This window comes from Furipterus horrens, unplaced genomic scaffold, assembly GCF_987537825.1.
Source record: "Furipterus horrens unplaced genomic scaffold, mFurHor1.1.pri manual_scaffold_9, whole genome shotgun sequence".
NCBI lineage: Eukaryota > Metazoa > Chordata > Mammalia > Chiroptera > Furipteridae > Furipterus > Furipterus horrens.
Window position 1 is genome coordinate 93564301 of NW_028327179.1, and position 22803 is coordinate 93587103.

Consider the following 22803-nt stretch of genomic DNA (forward strand, 5'->3'; position numbering starts at 1 on the left):
GGGGAGGGATGTTGGTGAAAGGGTACCAACTTTCAGTTACAAATGAGTAAGTTCTGAAGACCTAAGGTACAGGATGGTGACTAGTAATACTGTGTGGTTGAAATTTGATGAGAGAATTGATCTTAAGTGTTCTCACAATCAAAAAGAGGGGAGGGGAAGAAGGGAGGAGGGGTAAACAGATGAGGGGATGCATAGTTTCATTAGCTTGGTTGGGGGGATAATTTCACAATGTGTATGTGTGTGTGTGTGTGTGTGTGTGTGTATCAAAATATCACATTGTATACCTTAAATATACATAATGTTTAGTAGTCAATCTCACTATCAATAAAGCTAGAGAAAAAAGGACAGTTTATCTCTAGTGATTACCTCTATCATGGGGGTTTAATTGTGTAATAATTGTGGATACAATTAATTGTGGATACATAGCTATTTATTGTATACTTTATATAGTTTCATAAGACTTAAGTATCACATAATAAAATTTTTAACGAGAAAATTCTTTTAAAACTGTAACAAAAGGTACCATTGTATACCCTTCAGAGTCACATAAATCAAAAAAGTCTAATAATACGAAGTGTTTGTTGGCCATAAAATAGGGGACACTGGGTCTCTCGAACATGAAAGTATAAATTGGTACAACTACCTTTAATAGCAATTTGTTATAATCTGGAAAAGTTGAAGCTGTGCAACCGTCTGACCCAGTGATTTCATTTCCTAATGACATACCTCAAGAAGTTCTTGCCATGAGCAGCAAGTAATTTATATATTCTTGGCAGCATGGTTTGTTGTAGCAAAAAATTGGAAATATCCCAAATGTTTGTTATTGGAGGAACAGGTTCTGAATCATGGTAAAAATCATGATAAAATACTATACAGCTGTTAAAATTAATGAATTAATCTTAAGACAACATGAATAAGCTGTCCAAAGCCTAATATTGAGTAAAAATTCTAAAACACATAAAATAATACCACATTTTGTATGTGGATATAAATATATAAGTGAGGAAATTATAAAATTATAGAAGGCAGGATACACACCCAAATCATTACTGAGGTTGCTTCTGGGAAAAAGGAGGAATAAGAAAAAAAATAACCTTAGGCCTATATGTCTTTTACTTTATTTTAAAAGATAAGAAGCAGAAATTAAAAATTAAATATTTATTCTGTAAGGCGAGTTATGAACTTATTATATTAATATAACTTTTGTTGTATTAGATACTCAGAATATATACTCTGGTGTTTGTTACATTACTCTTTGCACTTCTTTGGGTTTTTTTTGAGGGGGTTAATTTATGAAATAGTCAATTAATCCTCTCCCCCACTACCTACCCCAACCCTAAGTTTCAGTGAACCACAAGGGAAAGGCATACAAACAGGAAAGAGCACAGAGGAAACAGCATGTTAACAGAAACCACAAAGCCAGCTGAAGACACACAGACACCCTGCTTTAAGCAAAAATCGTGCTTACAAAAAAATAACTTGACTTCATGGAAGATTACAGCCATTTGACCACATAAGTAGCTAGTTAATAAGTTACGCAGTCTCTAGGTTCAAAGCTAACTCTGCCCGTTATCTGCTATGTGACTTTCAGTAAATTTCTAAACATCTCTAGGCCTGAGTTTCCTTACATTAAGATGGGGCTTACAATACCTACCTCAAGAATCATGGTAAAAACTAACATGGATACCTTCTCTAATGTGCTTATCAGAGTGCTTGGTACACAGTTATTTGTTCAATGACTGTCAGTTATTGTTTGTGTCAGAACTGGGATTAAAACTCCACCCGTGGGCATTATTTCCGCAAAGCAAACAGAAATATCCAAACTGATGCACCAAAACCAATAATTATCCAACAAGAAAGCAAGCCCTGTTGTTGACTAAAAGGTATGGCTAAAAGCAATGTAAGAGAAAAGACGGGAACTACAAGAATAGGAAAGATCTCATTTATGTATAACAGCATTACAGAGGCAATTTTATAAATCCAGCAAAATGCAAACTGTCCTCAAACAGAAAGTTTACCAAACTGAATGGTAACCTCAATGTGGGTACCAGTTGGTCAACAGATCCCATTAACCTGTAATCCACAAAGAAAGTTCTTAAGACTCCTACAATTCAAATTTTAGAAGATAAGGTTATATAAGTTGCTAAGCTGCTAAGGGGAGAACATTTTGAAAACATACTTGGGGGGAAAAAATGTATTTTCTAGGCTTTGAGCCAAAAAAAATTCTTCATTATTATGAGGACACAATCTACATTAGTGGATTAAAAATGTGTAATTCTCAAATTCAAAAGTGATGTAAAGTAAATAAAAGTTAATAAAAACCACGACAACCAATAAATAAATGTAAGACATAAAAATTTATCACGTCACTAAAAAAAAGTAGAGTTTAATGAATTCCCCAAAGGATCCATCCTAACTTTCACTGACCAAATTATCCCTATATTATATATATTTTTTTAATATAAAAAAGTGCAGGTTAACAACCTAAATTATGATCTTAAAATGGTTTTGATGTTTCAAACCAGGCCAAAAAAAAAAGACATAATAAAATTCATAAAACAAAAACCTTAAGTTCCTAAAAGTTTCTAAATATATTGGCTATGTAATATATTGAAACAATTATGGATTTTGTGTTAAGTTTTTTCCTGAAAAGGCAAGTCAGATGATGAAACAATCGGGGAAATTTGAACACCAACTGGAAATTTGATGAAATTGAAATTACAATTGTAAAAAATGTGATCATTGTAGCATGGGTATGTTAATAAAACGGAGTCCTAGAGTATCTCTAAAGCAAATGAACATGGAAGATGGGGACAGGGATGGAGAGGAGGGAATAAATGAAACAAAACTGTCCATATTTTGAAAACCATTGAAGCAAAGTGATGTGTACATGGGGTTCATCCTCTTTTCGCTACTTTAAGGTATTTTATAAATATCCATGGTAAAAAAAATAAAGAAGTATATGTACTTAAAGCTTAATCAGGTTAAAAACCAGCACTAGTTGGTGAAAAAATTTTCACAACAGAACAGAAAAGGAGGTAACGAAGCCTTCAAACTCTGTTGTTACTCGGTATAGTGCTAGAATGTTCCTTTTCTTTCTATCCTCCCCCTCCCCTCTTCCCTCCCGTCTTCCTTCCTGATTTCATCAGTCGGTGCGACTTAGCTGTCTGGCTCTATACACATACCTTTCCAAAAGTCAATACTTCCAAATTGGTGCCTCACGACATATGCAATAAATATTTTTTAAATAACGAAGCATATTCAAGCACTTTAAACTTTTTTTAGGTTTGCCTAAACAAATAATTTTTTAAATAATATATTACCTATTTTAAACGTGGCTTCTATAGATTTTATTACTCGTATTATTGGAGGTGAGTAATCTAGTTTTCCGCTAACAAATGCATGATCAGAAGTTTGGTGGCCATCATTTTGGACACGAGGACGCCACTTAAAAAGTTTTTGAGGAAGGCAAGGTGTGAAACGTATTATATTAAGAAAAATAATTGAGCAGAATTACCTAGGGACAGAAGAGGTGGGCAGAACGACTATGGCCAGAGCCAGTCATTTGCTAATTCACAGACATTCATTCAGAAGTGAGATGGGCAGGCAGGGGAGGGGAGACTTCAATAAAAGGACTTGGTGATTTAAGATATTGAGAAGGATGAAGAAGGGGTTGGGGGGGGGGCGGCGGTCAAAGACCCTGCCCTGGAGAAAAGATGATGAGTTTGACTCCCATTCAGGTACAGATGCACCTCCCACACGGGAAGATGGAGAACCTAGATTCAGCTGAAGGCCTGGGCAGCGGAGGTACACAGGGGAAGAAGCAACTTAGATGTGAGCGCTCTTAGGGAGAGACTTGGTAGACAGGCCAAAAGGCCTAACCCAAACCTTGGGGCACATCTATATTGAGGCGACAATAAAGAACAAATGGAAACACAGAAACAGCTGCCTGAGAGGAAAGCCACACTATTTCCAAATGGTCCCAAGAGCGCTGGGAGAAAACACATCACTGGCAATAATCCTGAACGGATGGTGCGCACGAGCCTCGGATATCAGAAAAGGAACGATCCAGGGGCGCAGCGCCGATGGGGCTATGGCGACGCGCCTAGAGACAGAGGTAGCGAAGAAATAAACACTCAAGATCCCACACAGGGGAGGCATTCTCCTTCGTTCCGAGATCTGCCTCCAAATTCTCTAGGCCCTGGCGGGCCACAAAGTATCTCATTATGGGGGCGGGGAGTTAAGGGTACTCTTCCCCGAGGCAGTATCACGTTAGCCTTATTCGAGGAAAGGTCTGGAGGCGCTGGAGGAAGGGCTCTCCGCAGACAAGTGAGGGGCTGGAAGAAGAGGCTGTGGGGTGCGCAGTCCCCCGAGGGCGCGCCCCTCGCGGACAGCAGCCCCGGCCGTCCACCCAGCCCGGGACCCGGGGAGCCGCCCCTTCCTCGCTGCGCACTTACCGTTCCGACTGCGAATAGTGGCACCGGCCCAGCAGATTGAGCTTGCAGAGGTGCAGGTTGCCGCAGCCTTTCTGGCAGAACTTGCGACGGCAGACCCGGACTGCGGTAGTGGCTACCACGGACCGGGTGACCTCGGCCCTGCCGCGGGTCTCCAACACCACGTAGCGGTTGGGCCCGGCCGCCTCCAGCACCTCGCAGAGCTGCGCCTCGGAGAGCGCAATCTTCTCGAGGAGCGAGGTCAGGGCCATGCGGCCCCGGTGGGCGCACAGGATTTTGGTGATGAAGGAGCACACCTCCGGGTCTGCCATGGCGCTGCGCTGGTCTGGCCGCGACGTGCGTCTCTTCTCCGGGAAGAACCGAAACTTACGGGAGCCCCGGGGGCGGGCGCGGGCGGGGTTCGCGAGCGCGCGCTCTCCGCCGCCGTTAGCAGAGCCCAGCAGTTTCGGTTTCCCACTGGGCTCTGTGGGTCGGGAGGGTAGATGCCACCGACCTGATCCCGGTGTCAGGTCTAACGTCCACCGCGACGGCGACCGAATGGAGAGAAGGAGAACCGCGCGGGCGGATCTGCAGACGACTGCGACCGCCGCCCCACGGTTCCCGCCGGGTTCTAGGCTTGGCGCGGGTGAGGTCCCCAACTGGGCAGAGCGAAGCTTCTAAGGAAAGAAGAGAAACTAAAACTGATCTCCGGGCGCTGGTGCAGTTTTTATAAGCCAGCTGGGGTGGCTAATGACGCGAATTTGGGAACCGCCTTGAGATGAATATTATTCTACGAGGTGAATATCATTAACTTCGCTCGGTGTTTGAGGAAGTAACTTCAGCACTTGCGCACAGCCATCAGGCTGGAGCCGGGTGCTACCCGAGGTTCCCCAAATCCCCAGATCCTGGGCGCCTAGCCAGAACCGATGTGTCCTTTCTCCCACACCACCATGCCCCCTCCCCCCACCAAAAACAAAAACAAAATAACGCGATTTTTCCTCTCCTTGGCTTTTTCCCTCTCTGGAGCTTTTGAAGGACCCTCCTCCTGACCTTTACCGGGCGGCCGGCCTGTAGTCACTGACCGCGGTGCCCCAGGCGTCGCTAAATTCTCCAGCAAGCAGTCACAAAGGGGCATGTTTAGACATATCCCAAGATTCCAGATAGGTTTCTCTCTTGAGATTTTTGGACAAGACCTTTTTCCCCGTGGGGACCCACCTGGTCTCCCAGAGTTGGTATAAAGATTAAGTGAAAACCTTTGAGCTACAAAAGGTACAAAAGAAATTTTATCTGAAATTCTCTTGATCTGGCTAGAGCAGAGCCTCCTGAAAATACAACTACCATTAACCCTCTTCCTAGAGTTTTCACGGCTATTTCAGCCGCCCCAGAGAGACAGACTGCCCGCTCCATTAGCATCAAAAAGCCCAGTAGCACCTTCCCTACTCTCCCATTGAAGCCCTAAAAACCCCCCTTTTGTTAAATTGAGAGATGCAATCTTCTGGCTATTCCAGGAGTTTTCCATTACAGGGAGCACCCCACCCCTCCCCAGGTGTAAATAAATCTTGTCTTTTCTCCTATGCACCTATTTGTCAGATAACTTGCAGGCCCTCAAGCACTGGACCCAAGTTGGAAGAGGAGAAAGTCATACACACAACCCAACACTCCCAGGGAAATAAATGGGTCACCGATCATATCGGAAATAAACCTTTTTTTTTCTTCTTAAAATGATAGAACTCAGTTGTCGAATTAGAAATTCTACAAAATGAATGATGTGAAGTCTCCTCAGTTCAGTAATTCGTGGTAGATGAACTGTGTCTCTCAGGAATAGAATATTTTGGTATGAAAACCAGCCAAACATGGGGCCCACATAGGATCATCCAACTTCTTGTTCCCTCTAGCTATTCTATAGTAGCCTTTGATCCATTTGGCCTTAACTGTGGTCTGATAGGTTCCCAGGAAAGGGCTTTCAAACCCAGTAAATTCAACATAGTATCTTGCCCTGGACAGTGTGGCTCAATTGGTCAGTGTCATTCTGTAAAGCAAAAAAGGTCGCAGATTCGAGTCCTGGTCAGGGCATATCCCTAGGTTGCAGTTCCATCCCCAGTTGGGGATGTATGAGAGACACACTCTCTCCCTCCCCACCTCCTCTATCTAAAGTTAATAAGCATGTCCTCAGGTGAGGATAAAAAATAAAAATAAATAAATTCAACATCGTGTCAAGCATGTAGGTGGTCCTTACATTAGTTAGTCACTCTGAACATGCAGAAATTTAAGACATAGTCCCTGCACTTGTTAGGTAGGTTCAATAGTCAACCAAAACAAGGAGGAGGAGGGGCGGATGTCTCACCCACTGACTCAGCAGTCCTGAACCTGGTCCAGTAATATTGCCAGGTGTTCCAACATCACAAGAAACACTATGTTAGCTGGGAAGAGTGAAGCCCTTGAAAGTCTATGTATTGTTTCCACTGTCTGGGAAAGAAAGCCTTGAAACCATATTCATCCCAAGGCCTGGAAGATGGGAAGGCGTCCACAGTGCCCAAAGAAGAAAGTTAATGTAATTAACTATAGCCCATCATGGCAATTGGTTGCAAGGCTCGGATTAGGCCTCATGATATACCTCCACCACTATACATTCTAAGTCCCCTCCCTCGCTCTTAGTAGCTTACCAGGGTATGTACCCCAAAGCCTCATTTCTTTTTCTTTTTTAAATAATTTATTTATTTGTTTGTTGTTTTGTTTATTTATTTTTAGAGAGAGGAAAGGAGAGAGGGAGAGAAACATCACTGTGTGGTTGCCTCTCACTTGCGCCCCCAACTGGGGACCTGATATGCAACCAAGTCATGTGCCCTGACTGGGAATAGAACCAGCGACACTTGGCTCACAGGCCAATGCTCAATCCACTGAGCCACAGCAGCCAGGGCTTCAAATCCTCATTTCTAACTGGTCTAAGCACCTTCTCAGACTAGGGTTGCTGCTCTTGTCCATTCACAGTCACCAGCTGATACCCCAGAAGGTCACTGGAGTCTACAGATATAAGTCACTATCCATTTTTAGCTTGAATCCACATAGTGAGATGACCCATTGATAACATGAACTTGGTCTTTTTTTTTTTTTTTTTTTTTTTTAGAGAGAGAGGAAAAAGGCATGAGAGAGGGAGAGAAACATCAATAGGTTGCCTCTTGCATGCCCCCAACTGGGGACCTAACTTTCAACCCAGGCATGTGCCCTGACTGGGAATTGAACCAGCGACCTTTCCGTTCACAGGCCAGCACTCAATCCACTGAGCCACACCAATCAGGGCTGAACTTGGTCTTTTTTCCTTCGCTTAGCTGTTTCTATGGGACTCCCTCGTATGGCCATAGCGTATAAGCTAGGGGGAGGGGTGCCAGTGCAACTGTAACAAATGACGTGGAAATCTGGGCTACTTATTCATTCAGCTCGTGAGTCCTGATGGTGCTCAGTCCCAGATGTACCAGTTTCTTCTCATGCTGGTTTTGATGCTGGGTCTGCCTGGCTCATGACTTTATCTCTCCAGTAGGACCTCGCTCATGACAGCCAGTTCTGAACCCATGGTCAATCATTATCTCTACCAGTGCCCAGCAGCAAGTTAGGAGCTGTTTTTCAAAAAGGAGCATAATTCTTCACCACCATTGGCATAACCTTGTTCCATAATCCCTGGGGACGGCATTGTGATTCTTCTGCTGGGACTTGTCATAATTGTCACACGACATCTTCTCCCATCACTGACCCCTCCAACACTAGGCTAGACCAGATCGCACAGTCCCAGCAGAACGGCTGTTTGAATCGCAGCCTGGACCTGCTGCAGAGCTTTTTCCTGCCTCGAACCCCCCTCAAAGCTGGCAACCTTCTGTGTCATCCAGTTCGTGGCAGCAGGAGAATTCTTAGATGTAAAATGTGTTTCCTCGAGAACCCCAAGATTCCTAAACAGGCTCTGCACTTCCTTCTTTCTAGCAAGGGCTCCAAGATGCAGCACTTTGTCTTTTACTCAGAAGGAAATGTACGAGGATGCCACTCACTATCAGGCCTGTCACATCTTTAGAGCCATGGCACGAAAACTGTAGCATTTACCTCCCACTTCCTGGAGCACATGTGTCATTTCAAGCAGCTAGTGTGTGCTCCACTCCACCTCCTTATCCTGCTGGAGCAGCATGACCTCATCCATGTAATGGATGGACGTGATATGATGGCTGAAGAGTGGACACCAACCTGTGGCAAAACTGCAAATGCTTGTTGGTATTCATGCTGTGTGAATATGAACTATTTCCGATCCTCCTTCCTGATTGGGATAGAAAAGAATGCATTCACCAAACGGATGTCTGCCATTGTTAGGTAGGAATTAGATCTATAGAAGGAGGAGGGGTGGGACGGGGTCCACAGTGCTTAAAGATAAAGCCCATAAATAACTTTGGGTAACTGCCCTAAAGTTGATTAACTGCCTCCAGTCACGTATCTTTTCTACAACAGATGACAAGAGGTGGTCTGGAATAAGATAAGGATCTGGGTTAACAGAGCTTCACACATGCCTTACAGTTAGATGGTCATGTCTTCCTGTGGGAAAGCAGGCACCACCTCTGCCTGCCAAATCAATATGTAACTCCCCCTCCCCATCTGCTAACTATATAAGTTCTCAGGACAAAGGGCCTACCACCCAGCCCTGCCCTGCCCTGCCCTGCTTTCTGCCTTTTACCCACCTTGGCAAGTCCCTTTCTCTTCCCTGAGAACATGTCACTAATAAACCCTGCTTGCACACTAATAGACTTGCTGATCTGTAATTCTTTACTGCGTCAGCAAGAAGAACCAAGTTTCCCACAAACAATCATGTACCTGAGGTTGCATAACACCGCTCTACCCAAACCACTGTATCAGACACAGCTGGTGTAAAGGAATTCTACTTCCTTGCTGGAGTCTGGAGTCTGCCATCATTGCCCAGGATCCATCCAACTGCTGCTGGGTCGACATTGGCAAGTTAAATGGACATAAGGTAGGGACAACATTTCTGCATCTTTTTGATGTTAAGAGTGGCACTAAGAGCTGCCATCCTCTCCTAGTCAGGATGCAATAATATTTTGTGGTTACTATGTGAGGGGGGAACCCCCCCAAAATACCGGAATTATCTTCTAGAGGTAGGCTCCGTGTAGCACAGGCTTCCTCTGCTAGTTGAGTGTTCTAGGAACCCACCTGAATCAGCGTACCAGCTGGTGTTGTTATGAGAGGCTGCGTGCAGCTTCAGTGAATTTTTTTTTTTTTGAATACTCAACACATTTTCCCATTTCACGATGGGTGATTTACTAGCACACCTGCCCACACTGTGCTGAGTGTTCAGCAGTTTTTGACCAAAAACAGCATGACCCCTGTGCCCACCCTCCCTATTCACCTGATATTGCCCCTAGCGACTTTTTTGTTTTTTTGTTTCCCCAGATAAGAAATGTCCTCAAAGGGAAACATTTTGCTGATGTGGAAGAGATGAAACAAAAAATGGCAGAAGCACTAAAAAGTACCAAAATTGAAGAATTCAAAAACTGTTTTAAGCAGTGGAAAAATAAGTCTTGACAGGTATATTGCATCAAATGGAGAGGACTTTGAAGGAAACTGAAGCTTAAACATTTAAGAATAACTACACAATTTTTTATAAATGAATTTTGAGTTTTTTGGGTCCTTCCCTTCGTATTGGCCTGCAACGGAGGAGGCAGGGTACGGTTTAAGATGTTTCCACTGGGCCTTCCCTACTGCGATAGCCCTTCCTGGGCAGATGCAGGTTATTGCAGTAGGGAAGGATCACAAGGATGCAATGTGAGGGTTAGCCCAACTTCCAAATCCCACCTGTACATTTGGGGGTTAGGAAAATGCCAGCCAGTGAGTCCATGGACCCAAGGGACCCATTGGAGGCTGGACGTAAGGATTCCAGTTGCTCCCCCTCTAACAGGGGGCGTCCATGAATAATAGGCTTCAGGTCTCAGACCTGAAGTTGACCTCTGACCTTGTGCCCAAAAGTCATCAAAATGTCCTAGTGTTCTGTCATCCAAGTAAATGTTGTATTGATAGATCTCTGTGGGGAAGGATAGGAGGAACTGTTATAGTTCATTCTTGTCATAGAGTTGTAGGCCCTTCTCCTTGGGAACCTGGCCACTTCTCAGTCACTGGGTTTTGCTCCTGAATACTGACTCAGGTATGGAAACCAGGCAAGGAATTGTGACCTTTAACTGGGGAGACCATCTTCCTCATTCTCCTGCTTACTAAATCCCATTCTTTTTAGAGTATACACATGAAGCAGTACTTTGTTGGCTACTCCTTCCTCCTAGGAAAACTCAGTTCTATTCACGATTTCTGAAGCCCTCTCCCGGTCAGGTCCCCTGGCCACCACTCTGACTTGGATGTAACAAATGTCTGGCTTCTGCAGCTAAGGGCCATTACCTGGTGTCTATTGCTTCAGGGTCCTATCACCCCCATGGCTGTCAGTGAGCCAAGTTCCAAGACAGCCCCTTCCCCCCATCGGTTATGTCATACGCAGAAAGCATCACTGAACTTCCTAGTGATGTTGGTGTGCCTCTCACAACTGTGTCCCTGAGAGCCTCAATGAATGGAATTCCTCTGAACCATCCTGCAGAGTCTAATCCTCTGGTGGGTCTTCTGGCCTTTACATCATATACGCATTCCACCCAGGATCACATGTATAGTCTTTTCATTCTTCCTTCTCCTGTCTTTCCCAGAAATTTAAGCATTGCAACCTCACTCTTCACGGGCCATCAATTTTCCGGGCTGCCAGGAGCTACCTGGCAGGAATTTTGTGCCATCCCCGGATCCTTGCCAGGGTGCTAATGCTTGTATCCTGTGAGAGTGTTCCTATGTCAGTAAATCCTTCTGTGTACAGTCTTGTATTCCAGTTCCCTTGACAGAGCAGCATGTTTAGAATGGTGAGGTTGAAAGTCAAAATGGATCACTCATTTTAGATTGACCAGGAGAACAGGAGAGAGGAGACAAGAGAGAAGGAGAGGAATTATTCAGGGAGCTAGAAGGAGATTTTTGTATTTGTTTGGCTGCTTGTGTATTACTGTTTTAATGGAAGATCTGGGCCTATGTGAAAATTTCAAAGAGATAAATATGGGGAGAGAACAAAGCTAGAGTTTCTAGGACGCTTTCTCAGGATATCAGTCCACTTGAGTCTGTTGAACCACTACCAGGCAAAAGGGGAAGCAAGCCCTGGCTGGGTAGCTCAGTTGGTTGGAGCATTGTCCCAATTTGCCAAGATTGTGGGTTCAATCCCTGGTCAGAGCAGAGCACATACAAGAGTCAACCAATAAGTGCATAAATGGGTAGAACAACACGCTGGTGTCTCTCTCTTTCTCTCTCTCCCTCTCTCTCTCTGTCTCTCTAAAATCAATAAGTAAAAATAATTTTTAAAAAAATGGAAGCAAAATTTACACAAGGCAGTGATGAGTCAGCTACGCTAAGGCATAGAAATTAGAAGTACATAAACGTCAGAGGGTTGAGTCAGATGTGATGACCAAAGTCCTAGGTAAACAGATGCTCGCCAGGAGATACGGGAGTCAAGGGAGACATTAATTAGCCAGACAGAGGAGAGAGAGCAAAGGTAGGGATCAGACACAGGGGTTTTCCCTAGATCGAACCTGTCTAGCAGCTCAGCTCCCTCAGGAGAACTGAACTGGGAAGAGAAGACGCTGTAGGTGTCGTGGAGGGGTTAACTTTAGACGAGAAGGGTCATTTCCCTCTTTGAGAATAAATTTAGACTTTGCTTTGATGGTGTTCAAATGAAGAACTTTAGGCTGCACACCTTCTCCTTGAAACACTTGTCTGAAAGCAGAGGCCACAAGCAAGTAGCAGCTTGTTGATGAGATGGCCTGACACAGCAGTGAGCTAGCCCCCAGCGCGTCTAACCTTCTGGTATCTGCACCCTTGTGCAGTTCACCCCCACGCTGAGCAGGACTGATCTGTGTATGCAATACGGAGCAACAGTGTGAGTTCCAAGACGAGGTCATACAAATCATTGTGACTTTCATCTTGTTCGCTCTCTCAACATTCGCTCTGGGGAAGCCAGTCGTTAGGTTGTGAGGATATTCGAGCAGCCTGATAGAGAGGTCCGTGTGGCCGGTAACAAAGGCTTACTGCCGACAACAAACACTAACCTGCCTGGCGTGTGTGGGGGTGAGCCATTTGGAACGGTTAAAGCTAAAGGAGCTCTAGCCAAGCCGTCAGGTGACTTCAGCCCCAGCTGACAGCTTGACTTCAATCAACTTCAGGAGAGACTCTGAGCCAGAACCACCCTGCAGAGCCGCTCAGCAGAAACTATGGGAGATAAGAATATTGATTGCTTTAAGCTATTAAATTTTGTGGTAAATTGTTATGCAGCAGTGGGTAATGAATACAATATGCCCAAACACACAAAGTAACAAAGGTCCCACACACAAAGTAATGTGGACTCTTTTAAGAAAACTGGGTCAGTGACCAGGTCCAGAGGAGGACGGAAAGAATGGATTAAGGGAAGAGAGCAGATGGGAGGGAGTGGGAGTTACCACAGGTTACCAGGTTGGGTGTGGCTGCAGAGGGATTATAGGAAACCTGAGATATCCGAGACCTGTGTATGGAAGGTAAAGGCAGGACTGGGCTTGGCAGGGTGATAGGCTTAGCAACACGCTGTGTCTGGGTGAACTGTCACAGCTTGGGCTTCTTCCTTGAGTACTACTGTTCCACCTGGGATGGAATCGGATTGGGACTGTGCCCTGAACCCCAAGGCACTGGGTCAGATGCTGACAAGACCACCAGGCCCTGAGCATTGACTATGTCGAACACATTCAAAAAGAGAAATAAATGACAGAGATTCATTTAAAGGTCTTAGAGTTTGCACAGTGGAACACAGATAGGCAAAATCAAGACGTGCTCCAAAAGAGAAAGAGAAGCTGAGGATTCTTGGAGTTAAAAAGTACCTTCTTGAGAAGAATCAGTCTTGCATTCTTAGCTGCTGCATTGGTCCAAGATGGTAATCTTTAGATGCCTGGTGGTCTGGACAATGGAACAATTTCTTCTTAAGGTCATTCAGATGGTCATCTGAGGGTCTGATGTATATACAAGCATTGAGGCACAATGATCTGATATGTATCCAGGCATTAACGAAGGACTGGGAAGCTCAGAAGCTTAAGTTCCCAGAATCAGTTAAAACAAGAATAGAATAGTTTTTGCATGCCTCAGCCTACTTAATTTTAATAATTTAGCAGCTTGACCATAGTGATTCCATTTTATTTCTTTATTTCTCACCCATGTGTAACTGCTTTAATAATATGAAGATTTAAACAAAGTGTGGCATATCCATACAATGGAATGTTATTCAGCCATAAAAAGAAATGAGTCATTGGTACATGCTATAACATGGATGAGCCTTGAAAACATTATGCTAAGTGAAAGACGCCAAACATATATTGTCACATATGATATAACTGCATTTACAAGAAGTGTCCAGAACAGGCAAATTCATAGAGACAGAAAATAGATTAATGGTTGCCAGGAGCTGTGGGTTGGGGAAATGGGGAATTGATGCTAATGAGTATGTTTCTTTTGGGAGTGATGAAATGTTATAAAATTAGATAATGGTGAGAGACAGTCTTCTGAATATACTAAAAACAACTAAATTGTACACTTTGAAATAAAAAGTTTTATGGCATGCAAGTTATATCTCATTAAAACGTAAAAGTAAAGCACCTATAGGACTGACAGCGTCTCAGCACTATTGTAAATGCTTTCTGTATATAATTTCCTTAACTTTTGAAGGGAGCAGAGTTTTGCTACCCCAAAATATGCTTTTTCTGGGATATCTATTATAATATTAAGCTGGTCATTTTTTAATTTAATTTTTATTTTTAGAGAGAGGAAGGGAGGGAGAAGAACAGGGAGAGAAACATTGATGTGAGAGAGAAACACCAATTGGTTGCCTTCCATACATGCCTCTCTTTGGAACCGTACCTGCAACCCAGGCATGTGCCCTGACCGGGAATCGAACTGGTGACCTTACGCTTTGTGGGACAAAGCCCAGCTAACTGAGCCACACTAGCCAGGCCTAAGCTGGTTATTTTTAAGAAATAAAAGGCGCAGACCCTGACTGGGTAGCTCAGTTGGTTACAGTGTTGTCCCATAAACCGATGTTGCTCTTTCTGTTGCTCCCTCTAAAATCAATCAATCAATACATACATACATACATACATACATACATAAAATGATTTTATTTAAAAAACTGAGGAAGAAGCTTTGACCTCCCCCCTAACTGCCTAAACGAAATGAGATAGAGGACCTGCTCCAAGAGAAAACATATCATTACAGATAACTACAGTTTAATATGGACTAAGTGTAACAGACAGGGAGGGGCCTTGCAAAGCCTGTTTGATCAAAGTCCTCTCTCTGTGTCCATTGTTGAAGACAGCCCAACAAACATTTGCTCTTTGGTGTCCATGTGAGTTGCTTTCCTCCCTTGAAAGTCCCAAACCACAGCCACTCTTTCTCTGTGCTTCGAGACAACGTATAACCTTAACTGCGCGATTTGTCCTCAGGTCCTGGTTTCTTATGGACGCGCCATACACACAAATGTAATACGTTTGGTTATTTTCTCCTGTTAATCTGTCTCATGTCAATTTGGTTATTACACCAGCCAGAAGAACATGGGTAGAAGACATTTTTCTCCCCTACCCTTTCATAACCAATGAACCTAGGAGGTAGGTACAATTATTATCATTAGCGGGTGAGAAAACCAAGACCCAGAGAAGTTAAGTGACTTGCTCAGGTCACACAGCTAAAGCAAGTGATAGAGCCAAGAACTGAACCCAGGTGGTCTATCTCTAAAGGCTGCACACTTAACTACTGTTTTATCCTGCCTCTCACTTGTCAATGATCTCAGATGGGTCATAAGCATATCAGTTTGATGGGTTTTCTTACCTCAGAAAACAAAAACTCAAGAGAGGTTAGGTAAACTGCTCAAGGTCACAGAGGTAGGAAGCATGTGGGGCGGGGCTCAAGGAGGAGGCACAGTTCTTACCGACTCTAAAGCACTCAACTCCACATCACCTTCAGCTCTTGCTGGAGGATAGGAGATGGACCGAGCAGGCCTCCCCAGGATCCTACATCTCAGCAGCTGGCTGATTGATACAGGGAGTTAGTTCCTCCTCTCAGAGCTCAGAGATTGCAATGCTTGGTATTTTTCCTGTTTACATTTTATCATGTTTACATTGCTTTCTGATTCTCCAGTGATCTTTTCACCAAAGAAATAATTACATAAGCAACCAGAAGTTGAAAATTCTTTTTCTCAGTATCTTCACACAGACAAATCCACTTAAGTTTAACTGGTATAAATGAAAGTTGTTTTTTATGTTTAAATAAGTATTTACTCCTATAGCTTTGGCTCATTTCAGTGAAAAATTTGGCGATAAGAAGAACTCGAGAGGTTTTTTTGTCTTTTTGTTTTTGTTTTTTAGAGAATGGGGCAAGGAGGGAGAAAAACATCAATCGGTTGCCTCTCTCTCTTGAGAGATGGAGACCAAACCTGCAACCGAGGCATATACCCTCACCAGGAATGGACCTGGAAACCTTTTGCTTTATGGGACAACACCCAACGAACTGGGCCACACCGGCCAAGGCAAACTTGGGGGTTTTTAAATAAATGTCTCCTTTTTATTTGGGATTATGGACATTTTTTATACAAAAGTAAAAGAGTAAAATAAACACCCATGTGCTCATCACATAGCTTCAGCAGTTATAACCTACAGATTTCTTATTAGTTAGGTCTAATTTATTAGTAGTTCAGCCATGACTATGTTATCCTTTAGTACAGGTTAAATCACTTTTTAAAAGTAAAATGTAGTTATTCTTGCTCTTGCTTAGAACTGTCATAAAGGAGTCCTCTCCCTATGAGCCCACATAACTCACTAGGAGGCAGTGGAATCAAATTTGGTTTTTAAAATATTCTTTTTGATGGTAAGGTAGAATATTTGTGAAACTAGTGAACCGAAGAGTGAAAAAACTAACAGCACTCAACAGAGCTGATGAACAAAGTTACTCTGGTTCTGCAACAGAAATGCTGAGCGTTCCTCTTTTCAGGAGACTTTTTTCCTTAAGGAGAATCCACCTGAGCCAGAAATGCCAAAACTTCTCATTGTCTTTCACATTCCTTCAGCAACTCATGGCCCTGATGACTAGCACAGACATGATTCCAAGGACCCATCATCACAATCTGTATTTTTTTTTAAAGATTTTATTTATTTTTAGAGAGAGGGGAAGAGGAGAGAGACATCCATGTGAGAGAGATACTTTGATTGGTTGCATCTTGCATGCCCCTTATTGAGGACCTGGTCCGCAACCCAGGCATGTGCCCTGACTGGGAATCGAACCGGCTACCTTTTGGTTCTCAGGCCGGCATTCAATCCACTGAGTCACACCAGCCAGGGCTGGATTATTTTTTACAGTCACTCAGAAACTACTCTTCTATTGCAACTGCAATAAAGTTGCTAGCTCCAGCTATGCCTCTTACTTTGCTTTTGTGTGTCTGTATTATGTGTTTCATAACACCTGATGAGTCTTAGAGCTATAGTTGGGAGTAACTGCTTTTTCTCAAGTACACTCAATGAATGCCATATTCTGCCCTTCGCAATTACAGCCACAGTTCAAACAGCCTCTACAGGGATTTAGAGGCTTAAAGCTGTAGCTCAAACTGCTGAAAATCAGACGTCATTTCAACAGATTTAGCAAGTTCAACAGGATTGTTTACAGCATTATCAGCAATACTTCCCTTAGATCCTTGTGTAAGGAGGGGGACTCTGTTCTGGGCTCTGGGCACTGACCATACTCTACACTAGGGGTAAAGAAGCTGTGGAGCTAAGGGGTTGTTAAATAAACAAATTTAACTTCCATGGCTCCAAGTCTCTTAAAAGAAAGGGTGTATTAGACAATTGCTAGCATAAAAAATAAAAAACAAAAAAAGGAGACTGATCTTGGGGCATGGAGTCTAAACCAACAGTTTGCTAGATAAGAAAGAAAACATGTCCATCGTCCTGGGGTTTTGCAAGTGTTTTTATACATTGAGTAGGGGCAATAAGATGTAAGCCGGTCTGAAGGATTTATATTAGCTACAGACAAAGGGGGTGGGAGAAGGTGAAGCAGAGCTAATTGCAAGGAAGACGTGTCTGCTCCTGTGGACCAGCTGTAGGCAGCAGATTGGAAAGTTCATGTGCAAATAAGTGGAGTCAGGATCGTAGGGTTCTATGGTGCTTGGTTATTGTCTCTTTGGGATAATTGGAGAAATAGCCACCTGGAAATTAATCCTGAATTCCAACAGATATACAAGAATGTGTGCAATCTTTTGTCCGAGCTGGCCCATAGCTATTAACAGGCTGTTTTGTGCTGGTGAATTTGTTCATCTCTGAAGTCTATGCATTGCCTGTCTGTATGTCTCTACATAACGATGTTTGTGTGTACCCATAAGGGTAAAACAGTGAATTCAGTAGTTATTTACTCTGCAAGCGATTGCAGGGCAGGGGGTGGCGCCGTGGGTAGGCAGCGGCTGGAGCGCGAGAACGATGCAAAAACAATCTAAGAAATCCTATCTACCCCCTAGGAGTTTAGGGTATAGGGCTCATTATTCAGAGCCGAACGTGACGTAATTCAGCTATGCTGCACCTACCTATACATTTGGGAGAACTGCTTCACTTCCCCAGATGTTAGTTCCTTAGGCTGTTAACCCTGTGGGCTGAACTAGATGTCCATTAAAGGTGCCTTCCAGCTCTAACACTGCACCAGTTGGTGATTTTACACTACCCTTCCAGCGGTGTTAACCGAGTTCAGGAGTAAGATAAGTCGTCCTATCGACACCTTTATTATGGCACCTTATTGTGTGAAGGTGTGTCTATGGAAAAAAGAAACTGTATTTTGATGAACTCCCGCCTCTAAAGGTCAGCTTTTAGCAGAAAAATTTTTTCTAACCTTCCGGCACCCACCCAAGATCTGGATCACGTGCCAGGCAGCGCGCCAGGGGTGGGGTGGGAGGTACGCGGGGTTGCTATGGAGCCCAGCGCGGTCAAAATCGGAAGTGGTCCTAGAAAATCACTTTCCCAGGAAACGCAGACTTGCTTTTTCCTAAACTCATAAATAAAGATACAATCTAATCCTCGCTCTCAGCGCAGGAAAGGACGCTGCCTAATAAAATGAACTAGCAAGCGAAGTAGAGACAGACTCACAGATAAAGAGCAGGCGAACAGGTGTTGAGGGTGTGTGTTGAGAGGTGGGGAAAGTGGAAGGATTGAACAAAAAAAGAAAATGAGAGAGAAAACTCGTGGGCACGGACCAGTGTGCTGATTGCCGGGGGTGGAGAACGGGAGGGGGCGGAGGGGTGGTAAAGGGAGATGGACGGAGACTGGACTTGGGGTGGTGAGCACACAATACAGTGTACAGGTAATGTCTTGCGGAATTGTGCACCTGGAACCTGTATAATTTTGTTAAGCAGTGCCACCCTAATCAATGCAATAAAAAAGAAAAAGAAAACGACCCTCTCCGCAGCGGAACCAGAGAACCAAACGCCCTGGTTTTCTGGCGAGCGCTTCTCGGGACGGACCAGCCCCCGGTCCCGCCCCCCCTCCGCCCCTACTCCCGCGGGGTTGCCGTGGAGACAGAGCGAGCTGTGGATGCGGAGGAGCGCGGAGGCCTGGCCTTTGGTGTTTGTCTGCGGAGGGGGCTCACAGGACCGCCGCCAATATGGTCAGTGGCTCTGAACAGTGAGGGAGGACTTTGCGTATGTCCCGAGACTGGAGATTGGACGTCTCCAGCACACTGTTGGGTGAAGTCCAGGAGTGTCAGCAGAGGATGAGCTTCCTGCCCGCCCCCCCCCCCCAATCCCGTCATGTTCCCTCGGGGGACAGGATGCAACTGTAAATACTGCGGTGCTTTCTTCCCTCCTGCTTCTTTATTTCCCTGCGCCCGAGCTGCGCGTGGGGTGGAAAGCAGACCAAGGGAAGGAGGAACGCTAAAATGACCGCGGCTGCGCGCACGCATCTCTTACCTCACTAATTGGGGAAGATAAAGAAGTTGGAAGTAGCTATTTGGTTCAGCCCTTCCAGTAATACTTGTTACCAAGAGTTTAATAGGCTTCCCTTGGGTTCGTTGTGAAGGATTTGACTTGGAAATCCTGGAGCTGCCGCTCTGTTTAAGCTGGCCAGCATAATTGGATCCTACAAGCTGCTTGTTGTTTCTTTCACAGATGCTTTCAAGAACCAAACCTGCCGTAGGCGGGGACCTACCGCACACGGACAAAAGAAAGAAGAAAGGCAGGAAGATGCCAAAGCTAGAGGAGCTACTGTCACAAAGAGATTTCACTGGAGCTATTACCCTATTGGAGGTACTGCCCAAAGAGCGTTGCTTCTTAGGAGATGAATAGCAGAAATATGGATGATTGCTTGGGTGAATGAATGCTGGTTGCTATGCTGTTGGAGCAAGTGGGTGCCTTCTGCGGCTTCCTGTAAATCTAGCCAGGCACAGATTCCAGTTCCCAAGTGAACTGTAAATTATTAAAGGTGAACTGAAAAGATACACATGTTTCTTTTCAAAAAATAAGATTTTATTTATTTATTTTTTGAGAGAGGGGAAGGAAGAGAGAACGAGAGGGAGAGACATGGTGTGAAAGAAACATCGATCCTTTGCCTCTTGAACAGCCCTGACTGGGGACTGAACCCGCAATCCAGGCAGGTGCCCTGACCTAGAGATCTGTAGCAAGGATCTGTAAATACGTGTTTCACTATTTAACTTTTCACCCATGTGTTTGACTTAGCACCCTGTAGAGCAAAAGCTTTCACCTTACCAAGGTAGTTCAGACTCCTCCTTCAGGGTTCAGTCCTTTCCTCCAAAACAAGACTTTTCTTTTGTTGACTGAGGAATTCATAAATATTTGTTCGTAGTGGACATATGATGGCAGTCTTCTGAACATCCTTAACTCTTATAGGTCCTGGTAACCCTGTTCAAGGGTCAGAGAGCAGTGGCTTGTCCTGAGTAAACAGTTATAACCTATGAATAAATATATATGTATGTATGCTAATGGGACAGGTGTGAAGTATGAGGTTGAGTGCAGTAGATCATGGAGAGCAAGAACATGGGATTTGGAGTCAAACATTACTTTACGTTCCTTCCGCCACACTTACTGGCTGTGTGGCCTGGAATTTACTGCTCCATCTCTCTATCTTCAGTTATTTGGGACTAGAAAATATTTTGCATAATTCTTATGTTTTTATATATCACCCAGGATTATTATGAGGATAATGCTTAAATACTTTCTGGGGTGAGGTGTCAGTAAATATAGAAAAATAAATATGAAATCTTTGAAAATACAAATTTCTATGACAGAAGGTAATTGTGCTGAGTTATGTAGCAGTTTAATTAACCTGGATATTGACTTCTATTATTTGTGATTTTTAAATTATTTGTCGGTAACTTAATGTAGCATTTTTGCAAACAGAGGGCTTACTTTTAAAACTTTTTCATGATTTTTTTAAAATGGAATTTTAACCTGAAGTTCAAACGTCACATTGGGGAACAAGAAGAGGATACTAATTTGTGGATTGGATACTGTGCTTTTCACCTGGGTGATTACAAGAGAGCTTTGGAGGTTAGTAAAAAAAAAAAGAAATAAAGAAATAAAGAAAATTTATAACAGAAGGACTTTGAAAATGTTATTATTCTGTGTATTATAATAATACAGTAGTCCCTATCCATATCGCGGCTCACTTATCATCGCCTCACTGTATCGCGGGATTTTTAAAAATACTATATTTAATTATTTATTGCGGATTTTTCGCTATCGCGGGATTTTGCGGTACTGTATACGTATGTTGTTAAAGTTACGTAGGTTTAAGAGTGTAGAGTATGTTTAAGAACATAAGTAGTTTTTATAAAAGTGTGGAAAAGGTTAATAGGGGACTGGGAATGGTTTCTAAGTGTGTGGGAAGGGTTTATAAAGCCTTAAAATATATATAAATACTAAAATAAATGTTAGGTTCTTCCTTCGTGGACTTTCATCTGTCTCAGGGGTCTAGAACGTAATGCCCGTGTGATAAGTGAGGGAATATTGTATATGCTCATGATAAAATCCAAACAATATATAGAAGGGGACAATATAAAAAGAAAAAAAACCGCCCTGTCTGCTGTCCCCAATTCCACTTTGTTAATGGAGGCAACCATAGGCTCTTTTTTGATGTATTGCTTCAGAAATCTTTATACGTTCAAGTATGTATATATATCTTATTTACTTCTTGCTTTTAGGTGTAAATTAATGAGATTGTACAATATATTAACATTAGTATTTTTTAAGTAAGTCTTCAGGAGAGGAAAAATAATCCATTTTGATAGAAAAGTTTTCATGAGCTTTTTCTCAAAAGAAGTTCATTTTAATTTTGGGTATTTTTATATATTTATTTATTTTTTAAAGATTTCATTTTTTTAGGGAGAGGAGGCGGGAGAGAGAGGACCATAAATGTGTGGGAGAAACAGCGATTGGTTGCCTCTAACATGCCCCCACTGGGCACCTGATGAGCAACCCAGGGATGTGCCCTGACTGGAATCAAACCCTCGACCTTTCGGTTTTAGAGATGACACCCAACCAACTGAGCCACACCAGTCAGGGCTCGTTTGGTTATTTTTAGACATAGGAAAGATTACATTATCTTTATATTTTTGCAAATATAGTTTTGAAAGTTGTTTTTCTTGGTCATTGTAAACTCTGCCTATCTAATGAACAATCTATAGGATTATGGATCTAGATAAAATTATAGATGCCTTTATGTCAAGCAATTCTCAGTTTATAAATGAAACTGTTTAAACGTTTTCCACATATTCCTACTCCCAAAATATAATCTAAGGATATTCAAAGAACCTGCAAAACTAAAATGAAAGGGTCCAAGGTCATGAGGTGAGATGAAGAACAAAAGCCACAAAAAAAAAGTGAAGGAAAAGGGAAGATGTGAAAAGGACAGCGCAGAGGCCTTTGTGACAGATGTCAGAGAAGGGAGAGTAACTCAAATATAAGAGAAGGAAACAAAGGCATCTGGCAGAGACTGATAAATAGTAAGAGTATATGGAAATTGTAGTTGTCAAAGTGAATCTCAGAAAGGGGGCCATGGCAGGAAAAAAGTGCTTCTTAAAAATATAAAGCCAGAAAACAATTGGAATGAAGTGAAATTTGTTGTAAGGCCATCCGATTTTAAGCTAACTGAACCTATGCATTTTTATAAGGTATTTTTTGTATTTTTAATTAGTAAAAATAGAATATTTTAGTTACTTTTCATTTCTGCAGTTTGTTAGCTCGTGTCAGTGTTAAAAGGGGGAA

At 43.2% G+C, this 22803-nt stretch overlaps 2 protein-coding genes across 3 annotated transcripts in view; one reads left to right on the forward strand and one right to left on the reverse strand.

Annotated features, from left to right (window-relative positions):
* ZC3HAV1 (zinc finger CCCH-type containing, antiviral 1) overlaps window positions 1-5106 on the reverse strand; it is a 53301-nt gene extending 48195 nt beyond the window's left edge. For both annotated transcript variants that reach the window (XM_090287566.1, XM_090287567.1), the window contains exon 1: window positions 4458-5106. In XM_090287566.1, the coding sequence (XP_090143692.1) occupies window positions 4458-4765 (308 nt within the window). In that variant the 5' untranslated portion in view covers window positions 4766-5106. The remainder of the gene's footprint in view (window positions 1-4457) is intronic.
* A 13988-nt stretch (window positions 5107-19094) lies between these two features.
* IFT56 (intraflagellar transport 56) overlaps window positions 19095-22803 on the forward strand; it is a 38567-nt gene continuing 34858 nt past the window's right edge. The window contains exons 1-3 of the mRNA XM_090287568.1: window positions 19095-19190; window positions 19690-19827; window positions 20995-21087. Coding sequence (XP_090143694.1) covers window positions 19188-19190; window positions 19690-19827; window positions 20995-21087 — 234 coding nt within the window. The 5' untranslated portion in view covers window positions 19095-19187. The remainder of the gene's footprint in view (window positions 19191-19689; window positions 19828-20994; window positions 21088-22803) is intronic.